The sequence below is a fragment of the Phaseolus vulgaris genome, chromosome 9 (genome assembly GCF_051622355.1).
Source record: "Phaseolus vulgaris cultivar YP4 chromosome 9, ASM5162235v1, whole genome shotgun sequence".
NCBI classification, from domain to species: domain Eukaryota; kingdom Viridiplantae; phylum Streptophyta; class Magnoliopsida; order Fabales; family Fabaceae; genus Phaseolus; species Phaseolus vulgaris.
In genome coordinates this window covers 33,976,704-33,988,773 of record NC_143506.1, presented here as the reverse complement: position 1 = coordinate 33,988,773, position 12,070 = coordinate 33,976,704, and the positions used below count along the sequence as shown (strand labels likewise).

The 12,070-nt window shown below is 33.7% G+C and overlaps 2 protein-coding genes across 2 annotated transcripts; one reads left to right on the top strand and one right to left on the bottom strand.

Moving 5' to 3' along the window:
- Positions 1-3,031: 3,031 nt before the first annotated feature.
- LOC137820264 (sterile alpha motif (SAM) domain protein) lies at positions 3,032-4,271 on the top strand. Its single transcript, XM_068624238.2, has one exon. The coding sequence runs from the start codon at positions 3,136-3,138 to the stop codon at positions 3,958-3,960; it is 825 nt and encodes a 274-aa protein (XP_068480339.1). The 5' UTR covers positions 3,032-3,135; the 3' UTR covers positions 3,961-4,271.
- A 761-nt stretch (positions 4,272-5,032) lies between these two features.
- Positions 5,033-8,275, bottom strand: LOC137820263 (protein NUCLEAR FUSION DEFECTIVE 4). Its single transcript, XM_068624237.2, has 3 exons — positions 7,676-8,275; positions 6,550-7,445; positions 5,033-5,755 (listed from the first exon to the last, which is right to left on the bottom strand). Exons 1-3 carry the CDS (start codon positions 7,997-7,999, stop codon positions 5,266-5,268), a joined length of 1,710 nt encoding a protein of 569 aa, XP_068480338.1. The 5' UTR covers positions 8,000-8,275; the 3' UTR covers positions 5,033-5,265.
- Positions 8,276-12,070: the final 3,795 nt, after the last annotated feature.

Genomic DNA, 12,070 nt, shown 5'->3' with positions numbered 1-12,070 from the left:
CGAAGGCCCAAAGGAAACGTGAATTCGTCGCTGCTCTAATGAATTCGGAACTCGTTACATTTAGCTTCTGAAATAAATGATGTTGGCGCATAACTCGCGAAGGTTTTTTTCCTGTATTAAAAAAACAAAATTAAAATTATACAAAACTAAAATTTAAAAGTTTACAGTGTAATTTTTTATTAATTTTAAAAATAAAAAATTGTTATTATTTTAGTTTATTTTATACATTAAATTTATCTAATTGCTTTTATTGCAATGAGGGTCTTCCAAGGTTAAAAGAGTAAGATAGGATTCTCGAAAAGATTGGATCTTTTGAAATGCGGGTATTTAGCTTTTTTCACGTTCAAATCAATAAAAGTTATTGAAAATATTAAGTGCATGATTATTGAGCGTGAGAAGATGAAGTAAGTAATTTGTATTTATAGAGGATTTTAAACCCCTTGAATAAGTACTTGTAATTTGGTAAGTTGTTGATACTAAATAAATATATTATTAACTATATTTAAAATGTTATAATAATTTTATATATCTTAGGATTGAAAGTCAAAGACATCTAGACATTAATTTCGTCTATAAAAATTAAAAAATGTTCCAAAAAGATCCTTCAATTTCAAAGAAATGAAAAAATATTCATAAAAACGAAATGTCGTTTTCTTTAGATTTGGATTCATATGGAATACAAATAAAAAGTAATATTTTTTAATTAACTTTATTTTTTTAAATTAATTTTGTAAAATAAATAATTTAAACATTTTTGTTTATTTTACCAATTATTAAGAAATGGACTTTAAGCCTAACTCAACCCATAAAATCAGCTTATGCGATGAGGTATATACCACTTATGTACAATAAAATATTCTTATTTCTAGTTGATGTAGGATCTCCAGCACGTTGACAGTTCGTGTGTGGGACAACATATTATGGATAGTCCCGATAGCGGGTGACAACAAACACTTGATAGACTTCAAATGACTCTGATACCATATTAAAAGATGAACTTTAAACCTAACTCAATCTTATAAAACCTACTCATGAAAGAGTGAAATTTACACTCACATATATAATAAAATATTCTTATTTATAGTTTATACAACACCAATCTTCTCATACGCAAAATCTGGTGGAGGATGTCCTATTGCAATTTTTTTGGTGGAGGATGTTCTATTGCAATTTTTTTTACATGGTGGGTCATCAATGTGTCTTTAGTTGAGTGAAAAACAGCTGTTCCACCAATTTTGTACGCTATTTCTTCCAACAAATTCATAGCAGCAGCGTAGCAAGTACTATCTGCTTAATTTTTCATTTAATTTCTATTATAGCGAAACAAATATCTTAAATCTTAGTTCATAATTTTTTATATTATATTAAAAAATTATTTTAAAACTAATTCAATCTTATAAAATCAATTAAATCTTAGTTCATAATTTTTTATATTATATTAAAAAATGTATTTTAAAACTAATTCAATCTTATAAAATCAATTCATAAAATGTTTTGACGAATTTAGCCCAATAAACTATCAATAAAATATACTTTAAATAATTTTACACTACAAGAAAATCATGAAATAAAAGCAAATTTTAGAAACCAAAATTAATTAGTTGTTATAGTAACTAAATTAGAGACTAAAAAAATTGTTGGTTTCTAAATTAGTTTATATTATTGTTAAATAGTTTCTAAATTGATCACTAATTAGCTACGAAGGTTTTAACTACCAATTATTTAGATTCTAAATTTGGTAGCAAAAACCTGGGTAACTAATTAGATACCAATTTAGAAACCATTTAACAATAATAGAAACTAATTTAGAAACTAAAAGATTTTTTAGTTCCTCTCTAATTTAGTCATTATAATAACTAATTTATTTTGATTTCTATTTCATGATTTTCTTACATATTGACATCCTATTAAAAAGTTTACTTTAAGTTTAACTCAACTTTATTACTATTCATCAAGTGAGATATGTACTCACTTATATATTATAAAATATTATTATTTTGAGTAAATAAATTATTTTTAGTAGATTTGAAACAATAATAGATAGTATTTGAAACAATATTTTTAGTATATTGTGTCTAAATGTCTGCAATTGAGAGGTAATGGGAGGAGATTGGTGTTTTATAGTGGGTACCAGATATTACATGGGAGTTTGTCGGAAGGCATGAGAGAGTTTAGGAAGTGGGTTTAACAGAGATACAGAGTAATTAAGTGGTTGAAGCTTGAGAGAGTGATCACATGGAGCTTCTGATTGATAATGGTAGCTAGGCAAACGGTAGGTTACCAAATTCATTTCTCTTCAATACCTTCCTTTTTTCTTGGCTCCTCTGGCGCGTCTCACCCACTTTACGCCCACTTTATCAGGCCTCTGTCGCAATCCAACATAACATCCTCCACCACCATAAACATACCCCCACATTTTCATCCCTCCTCACTTCTTTTTATTTTATTTACACCCTTCCTTATTTATACAAATATCTCTCTCTACTTCATTTCATTAATCTATCTCTTTATCATCACTTTTGCTGCCATTTTTAATACATCTGAACTATCAACTCGTAACACCTCTCTTAGGTGTCTAGACCATCATCAACACTTTTCTTACGTATAAACCATCAACTCGTAATACTTTTCTTAGGTCCGTCTAAATCCTAAATAGTAAATCCTAAACCACCAATTATAAGTAATGTTATATGTATATGATCTGATAATTATAGATGACTTATATATGAATAAACTTTTGTTTTTACAAACTCTAAATTCCTCTGTACCTTCTTAAAGTGAAATTTAAACTTAATTTAATTTTATAAATTTTTTCTATAAATTGAGATTTTCATGTTCGGAAAATGTCAAAATTTCGCAGATATTCTTGGTTAGTGTCATCCCGTGTCCCAACCACTAACCCAATTCCATTGAAAGGAAATAAAAAGAATAAATGAACAATAAAATAAAAAATAATAGGCATTTACCCGCCACATTTATGCATAGAGTTTGTAGTTTCAACTCCCCACTCTCTTATAAATCCCACACCCACCTCAAAGCTCAACGTAAACTAGCTAATAAAAGCTACAGTTATAGCTATATTATACTTGTACAACACTCATTGTAGCACAACACAACCCTTCATCTTCGTCAACCATGGACTGGTTCTCCTGGTTATCCAGGACCAGCCTAGAACCCTCCCTCATCTACGAGTATGGCCTTGCCTTCGCCCGCAACGAGCTTCAGTTGGAAGATGCCACCTACTTCAACCACGAGTTTCTCCAGAGCATGGGCATTTCCATCGCCAAACACAGGCTCGAAATCCTCAAGCTCGCCAAAAAAGAAGACGGGGCAGCCAAAAGCAGCACCAACAAGTTTTCTGGGGCCATCAAGAAGTGTCTCAAGAAGTACTTCAGCAAGCTTGTTTCGCGCGAAGATCATCAAGAAGCGATGACCATGATGAAGGATATGCCACCGGAGCCAAACTGGTACCAAGGGAAGTGGAGAAGGGCAAGGCACAACAATGGGAGTGAGGAACTGAAGGGAGAGAATAAGGGAGTGCAGAGAAGCAGGACCATTGCACTTTCAGGGCCTTTGGATGGAACAAATGGGAGAGTGGTGCATGAGAAGATGGTGAACAACAGCAAGGTGATGAAGTTGTCTGGTCCTCTTGATGGGAAGATGAATGGCAATGAGAGAGTGGTGTATGCAAATGCAAACAGAAGTCCAATAATGGGTTCTACTCCTACCAGGCCTCTTGATGGAAGGTTCATTGGCACAGCAAAGAGTCCAAGGCTTTCTGGGCCACTTGATGCAAGACCAGTAGTCTGTAATAGAAGTCCAAGGTTACCTAGGCCTTTAGATGAAAGGCCTGAGAGCCCAATGGGGTACAGTCCCTACAATAAGGTCAGAGCTGATGCGGATTATGATGATGATTGTGCAATTTGGCCTACAATGTTTGAGGATCTTAAACCAACTTAGATTATATATGTTTTGTGTTTGTGTTCTCTTGGCTTATTTTTACACTTTGATGGCGAGTGACTGCAACGCTTTTTCATACAATAATGACAAGTAGCACATGATGAAAAATGACTGTGATGTTCCCTGCAACTCTTTTGTATGTCCCTAATATGAGATCACATCATTTTTCGACAATTAAGCTAATATCTTCAGAAGCTAGTCCTTGTCACAGTGACATGTTTCTTGTTATTATCTTTAACAAAACTTTGTATGATCCGAGGATGAAACAAGGGATCTATTTAGTTTCTTTGGAAAAATAACGATTGATAGTAACTTCACGAAAACTACAAGCAATAACCCGTATTAATTATTTAACAAGGGAAAATGGCTTATTTTCTAAAGTGATAAACTATCACCACTTTTAAGATTGTTATTTGTTTTAAAGTTTAGATTTGAGTTTTTCTAATTATGTGGTACAAATTTGCTGATTATGTCCGTCAATGTTGATAACGGATATCTTCTTAGTACAGAGTTTAGTTCTTCTTTTCTTAAGATCTATTTTTCTTATTTAGTTATTTTATAAATAAATATTACAGTTTGTGACAACAAATAAAAGACCGAAGCTTGGAAATGGTAATTTGACACCGAAACGTGAATGTAATCAGAGAAAAAAAGTACATAAATGAAAAAACGTCACCTACATTGATGACTTTTTATTTTATTTTAAAAACCATATAAGGATGACGACTTCAGTTTATAAAAACGGGCATTGGGCATTCATGTTATTTCGGTGTCAAATTACACCATTGTTGGACTTTTCCACCAAGCTTAAATTTATAATAATGATCAAATTGCATCTATTTTAGATATTTTCGTCAAAGTAACCCTTTTTAAGAAGTGTCATGTTGGTGTGAAATTGACATTACATATTCAAAAATCCAACGAGGAGCATGCGCACCAAATAAATGTTAGCTCATAGTTCAAGTCATAATTCATGTCCAGATGACAGAAGGTTTGGAGCATAAAATCCTACAAAGAGCAGAAACATATCCCAAATCATTCTAAGTTCAATGTTTTTCACTAGACTAAGTAATAAGAGTAAATAAATACTTTTATCTGAGTAATAGCATCTTCAGATGACAATATTTGACTGTCAATGCATATTAGTTGCCTCTATCCTTTGGTATGACCAAAATTTTGAACCTTATAATTGATGTCCAGACACATCTACACTGAAAACTGAAAGATCAAAAGCAAAAACAGCACAACTGGTATGTAATATTAACTAGGATGCGCCCATTTTATTCATTTTTCAATTCACCACATTTACTGAGTTGAAGATGTCTGAGGCAGCCTGAAAGAGCCTCCAGCATAAAGCATTCGGTAAACGGGCTTAATTCTCAAAGTCACGATAACGCTCAAGATGATGCCAACAGCACACACCCCAGCAAGAATGAGAAAGGTAAGCTTAAAGCAATTTGGACCGAGGCAGGAAACACCAGAATCAAGAAGGCCTATACCATGCTGCTTTGCTGCCTCATTATCGTATATGTTCCCTGCTAGCAGAACAGAAAAGAGGACTGCACCAATTGGATTCCCCAACGCCATGACGCTGCTCAGTACACCAAAGTGCTTCAGACCAAAAACTTCAGAAACAGTGGGGATCATCACGGATATTTGCACGCCATAGCAGACACCAAGGAATGCAACTGCAGGGTAAAGGGTTCCATCGACAGCATAGGCAAACAGAAAGTATACAATGAGCATAATTATCTGCGTGCATGTCATCCAGACAGTTCTTGGGAGTGTTTTTGTCCTGAAAAACGTCAAAAAACTTGGATTATAATTACATTAAAGGAAAACCCATAGTTCAAGGACAGGGTATATAGTTTTGTGGCTCTCCAACTAGTTCAATGTGGGTTCAGAATTTGATTTGTTGTTCCAGAAAGAGCCCAATTGACCAGGCTCAAGTGGAATATGATAAGTTCATTCGACTATTAACTTCATGTAATGATATAAAGCCATGTTTGCATAAGGATTATTTTGTGATTGTCAACATGATACAAAGTTTATGAAATACAATACACATCTGACGTAACGATCAGATAATTTTAAAAATATAAGTGTAAGATATATTATCTAGATATGAACAAAAATTCATAAAAACATGATAGTATATAAGTGCAATTCTACAAATCCAAAATAAGAACATTCTACTTGAAAATTACTAAAACAAAATAAAGATTATAAATCAAGGGTATCATAAATGACTTCCAATTTTCAACAAATAGAAATACAATTAATTTCTTTATTCTGAAATAATCCATAAAGAGGACAGTTTCCCTTTTGGTTTATCAAGATACAATACTTCTTCTATGTTTCTATATTAAAACTCTATATCTCATACGTATTTGTATTAGATTTTCTAACTTTTTTTAAAGGTTTTCACAGATATGTTGCTATAAATCAGTGTAGTATCCACAAGTACCAGTCTACATATCCATGAAACAAAAGAAGAATCAGTGCTTACTTACTCATCTATTGATTTTGTAACTTATGGAGCTCAAAATTATATCACAAATTTTCTCAGTATTAGTAAATGTCACTCACCTGACAAAATGCTCTGATACAACTCCACCACCAAGCCGCCCCAAAAAATTGCAAAAGCTGAAAATTGACACCAAGGTAGTGGTGTCTTCCTCCCCTCGGGCAATACCTATTTGGGCCAGATTATTGAGAACAGTAACCCCAGTGCCAACGCCAACAAAGAAGACTAAAAACAGAAGCCAGAAATCAGCCTTCACTATAGCCTCAGTTAACTTAAAATCCTCTCCACGTTTAGGCCTTCTCTTCTTCTGCTTCACAGCCCCCTCACCCAAAGCAAGAAGCTCAGCAACCTCAGACGAATCATCCTGATCATTAAAACTCCCAAGTGCCCCGGCCGATGAAGATGCCAGCAGCGGCGCCGCAATCTCATCTTTCGCCTGAGTTAGAGACTCAGAAGATCCAACTAGTGACTCTGATTTAGAACCATTCCTCGGAAAACATGTCATCTTCAAAGGGACAGCAAGCGGAGCCATGATAAGTAGAACGATCACGGCCACCAAAGCATACGAAACAGCATCACTAAAGGAATAAACATTACCAAGTATGGTACTAACAAGAAGGTAAACACCCATAATCACACTGGAACTTTGGACAAACAGAAAATGGTAAGGCTCCGCAGGGTCATCACCAGTGGCCGGCGTACAGGGCCTAACGAGAAACATCGTACAGAAGCAGATAGCAGGAATACCAAGGGCGAGAAACAACAGGAACTTAGAAGAATTGTTATGAAGCAGAATGCTGTAAATCGCAGTCCAAACAGCACCACTAATTCCCCCATAACCTTTCAGAATCCCAGCGACAGAGCCTCTGCTAGCCGGGAAGTTTCTCATGTTGGTCACCAGAACCGAAGTGGTTAACCACGCAGTACTGTTAGCGGCAACAAGTAGAGCAAGCCATAGCTGCAACAACACATATCAGTAAATTATAGTCGGCAAATTTTCTGGTACCGGAAGTGAATAGCTTTTGACGTTTGTTAGTCGCTAAACTAAGAAAATTAAAATTAAAAAATCAATTTAACTATTTTGATCCGTGAAATTTTGTAACTGACAATATCACGGATGCAGTTATAGAAATTGAACTAGAATGAACACTAAGGATGCAGTTATAGAAAGTGAGAGATATTACGGACCAGTAAGAAATGGAGGGAGGGGAAGGTCTGGGAGATGGCGAGGAAGATGACGCCGTAGCCGAGGAACGCGGCGAAGGAACCGATGAGGAGGATGAGCCATGGGGGAAACTTGTTGCAGGCGATTCCCGGGAGGAGGCTGAGGTTTTCGCCGATGTCGACGGCCACACCGAGGAGCGTGACGTGGCGCTGGTCAAAGCCCAGGACTGATTTCAAAGAGTGGGAGTAAAGAGGGAAGGTGGTGGTGTTCCCCGAGGCGATCTGAACCCAGACGGCGGCGCCCAGCCCCACCCACGGTGGCCGGCTCCCTTCCTTTTCCTTCAACATGGAGTAAGTAACTGAAGGAACGAAGCTATTGAACTCACGCTTTTAACACCTGTTTTAGCTTTGGTGCATGGTTTGTGAAGGTGAGTGAAGCGAAGAGGAACACTTTGTGGTGTGCTTGTTGTTACAGACACACACAGAGAGAGGGATCTAAAGGGGCCATTGACATGTGGAAAGAAAGTGATTCCGTATTTGTGTGTTAAAAGTTACTGTCACCGTCAAATATCAATACAACCACCAACCAAAGCTACACTGTTGATTGTTTCTGCGTGTTAAAGTAAATGTTCAAAAGAGTTTATGTCAAATTTTATTATGTAAATTCAGAATGGTTGGTGTTTGTTTCTGCGTGTTAAATATAAAACTTTATCCCCTGAAAAGAAAAGAAAAGAAAAATCATCATTGTGTCAATTTACTCAATCATATATTAGTTTTATTCAATAAAATAGAAAGTAATAATAATAAGAGTTTTATTTCTTATAAATTTCAACAAGTAAAAAAAATTAAAAAATGTTGTATTAACTTTTCTCTTATTAACTATTTTCTTGGTTTTATTATTTTTAATTAAAATATCTAATGTAATCGGAAAATAATAATAACAATAATAATAATAATAGTTTAGTTTCTCACTGGTAAAAAAATTAAGATATTACAAAGTATACGTGGCTTGAACTTGGTTTTGGGGAGCTAAATTCACTTGTTTTCCTTGTGTCCAAATCTGATTTGGAAAATTAGTCAAAATGCATATTTGGAGAAAGCTTAGTTTTTGGAATTTCTTTTAAAAGAACGAAATGGAATTTATTTTTTAGGAAATAATTTGTGATAATTTTTGAAGTGATTTACGTTAATAATTTGAAGTTGGGTGTTACACAAATAGAAAATGAGATAAAATTGATGAAATAGAAAATATAATCATATAAGATACTATAAGTGATATATCACATACTGATTAATTTTTTCTTCTCCTTGTCATAGTAGTATGAATCATCCAAGTCATAAAACATTTCGTCCACAGTAAATTCTTGATATGGACAAACATTTCTAACTTGTTCCAATGATTTTCATGGAACACTATTTATTGAAAGATTTGTGTTATGAATTAAATTGGAACATGTAGACTACATACGAATCAATTTTAAAATACGTTGATTCATAAATAATTTTACCATTATGAATTCATAAGAGATGTCAATATTTTATTTTGGTAACTTCTTTTTAATTGTCGTAATTTAGAATTTGTGGGACCTTTTTGAAACATGTAAACCCGTGTGCATAATTTTTCTTAGCCTAAAACATGTGTATTTTATACATCATAATCATTAGGAGTATGAGTAATGATTCAACCTTAGACATACCTATCAAATTAATTATGTTAGATTGAAGCGATGGGATGATATTTTGGGAAGGGCTTGCATAGGGGTGGTATTGAGAGAAAAGGTAATGTAGTGTGTTGAAAATTTAAGGTTTTGTGTGTAAGTTGAAGTGGTTACTAGTGCAAAATTTGTTTTTTATGAATATATATTTCATCGATTATTTTAAAAATATTGTAAATTCAAATTCAGTGAAAATTTTGTTATAAATTGTTTATTTATTATATCGGTTATGTTTTGAACCAATGTAAAATGTCACGTGAATTCTACAACTATACGAGTTGGGTCTTGAAAAGGTGTAATATTCCATGTATCACTCTTAATTACATTGGTTATTTGAGAAATTTATAGAACGCCAAAATCACATTTGGTGTTTCACTACGGTGTCATTCTTATTCTTTTTTCATTTCATTTCGTGTTTTCATTGTTGTCACTATTTGTGATTTAGGTCTGACAACATCCTTATCGTGGTCGATAACCCCATTATTACCGCCCTAAGTTTGACAACGTCTCAATCGTTATTGCCATGGACAATTTTTCTTTTCTAGGTGTTGTCTTTTCCAACCCGTCTCTAGCTAGGTTTTTACTTGGCTTGCATCTCTTCGTTGAGCTCCGCTTGCGTGTAGAGTAGTCTTCTAAGCGTGTTGCCATGGGCCTATATCTCCACCTTAAACGCCTCTTGAATCCTTGATGTTGGTTGTTATTTTCTACACCTCCTACCCTTACTACTTGGGATTGTTATCTCTATTATTTGCAATAGGTTAGTGGGTTTTCCAAAATTAATATTAAAATTTATTATAATATTTGAAGTAAAATTTAAATTTATATTAAAATTCATGTTTAATACTAAATTGTTATTGGTTAATATTATGAATGAGACTCGAATTTGAATATTAGATTATGTAGAACAAAATAATTAGAATTATAAAATTTTAATGTTATACTAAGTTTACTTATACTAATTAAGTATGTTTATTTAAATTTGAGCTCAAAATTTGTATATAACTTTGATATTATTATTTATAGCATATTGATTGCAATATATTGATCGTACTAGTATTGGGTTTGGGAGTGTCTAACCCTCGACAAATTGTAATGTTTATTTTTAAAACTTAATATTTTGAATGTTGTGTTGTGAAATTTGTTGAACCAAGTGGTGTTCATTGTTTTGAAGAATTCAAATTCTTTGAAGGATGATGAAGCCTCTGCTTTGCTTGATGCTGCTGTGCTGGTTTAAGCTTTGTTCTGGGGTAGTTTAATATTGTAATCAACCCTTAGATTAAATCTCAAAGCAATTAGCATCTCAATTTTAACAAAGCAAAATGTTTTTCAAACTAAGTTGAAACAACCGATTGTTTTGTCGAAAAAACCGATTGTTTACACTTAGGTGTTTTGAGAAAGTTTGAAAACTGTTTTTGAATGGTGAATTTTGTTAAGTAACAAAACAACCGATTGATTCGAGGAAACAATCGATTGTTTGTTTTGAAACCATAACAGAAAAACTGTTTTCTTTGACTAAGCTTTAAATGCTTTAACCGAATACGCTCCAGTCATTAAATGCTTTGACCAATCTATTTTAAATGCAATTAAGAGTTTGTTAAGATTTAATAACAAACTATATTCTTAGATATATTCTGAAAAACTGTTTTTAAGTTTTAAGAATCTTGAAACAAAGTTTTGATCTAAGAGTTTTTCAAAGAGTTCTGAGATTGCTTAAAAGTTGAGAGATTGATCAAGGTGCTCAATAAGATTCTACTTGTATTGATTTCAGATATTCATTTGTAACAAGTGTAATCTTTGTAAACCGCTGAACAATTCGTGTGTGTGTTTTGCTGAGATTGGCTGTGTGTTCTTGAGGTGTTCAAGATCAACAATCTTAGTGTTGGCCAAGGAGAGTGTGTTTCTTGAGGTGTTCAAGGTCATTCTCTTGGTTGTGGTGTAAGTGATCAAGTGGTGATTGCTTAGTGGATATCCTCAGGGTTTCTGAGAAGACTGGATGTAGCTCTTGTTTGGAGTGAACCAGTATAAACAACTGTGTACAATTTCTCTATCCCTATCTCTTTAATTCAGTTTTGATATTTTGGAACTGGTATAAACAACCGATTGTTTCGCTAAAACAACCGATTGTTTTTCCAGCTTTGTGCTTTTGCTGTTTGTTTTGGAAAAACTGAATCCTTAATCAAGGTTCTTTCAAAGAATTTTCATTCTAAGGTTAAAAGTTTGCAAAAATCATTCTTAAACAATTCACCCCCCCCCCTCTCTCGTTCAAGGCCATATATTCTAACAATTGGCATCAAGAGCTTGGTTCTTGAAAGTTATTCAAGTTGATCTAAAAATCTTTTTTCTATGGCTGAAAAACTATCTTTTGAGGAGGGTGCTTCAATCTACAAACCACCTTTATTTTGTGGATTGAATTATAAGTTTTGGGAAGCAAGAATGAAAATCTTTATTGAATCCATTGATCAAAGAATTTGGGACTCAATTGAGAATGGTCCTTACATTCCAAAATTCAAAAAGGAAAATGCTTTCTTTACAAAACCTTTGTCCAAATGGACAAATGATGAATGTAAGATGGCTCAGCTTGATAAGTCTGCTCAAAATATTATAGCTTCTGCACTAGAAACTAATGAATTTTTCAGAATATCAAAGTGCAAAACTGCTAAGGAAATGTGGGAGACACTCAAGGCTGCTTATGAACCAAAGGAAG

What these genes read in the sequence shown, in the direction of transcription:
- LOC137820264 (XM_068624238.2), top strand. Translation starts at nt 3,136, where the DNA reads ATGGACTGGTTCTCCTGGTTATCCAGGACCAGCCTAGAACCCTCCCTC.
- LOC137820263 (XM_068624237.2), bottom strand. Translation starts at nt 7,999, where the DNA reads ATGTTGAAGGAAAAGGAAGGGAGCCGGCCACCGTGGGTGGGGCTGGGC. An exon ending in CCTCCCTCCATTTCTTACTG is followed by an intron (nt 7,446 to 7,675) that starts GTCCGTAATATC and finishes GTGTTGTTGCAG; the next exon opens with CTATGGCTTGCTCTACTTGT. An exon ending in GTATCAGAGCATTTTGTCAG is followed by an intron (nt 5,756 to 6,549) that starts GTGAGTGACATT and finishes GACGTTTTTCAG; the next exon opens with GACAAAAACACTCCCAAGAA.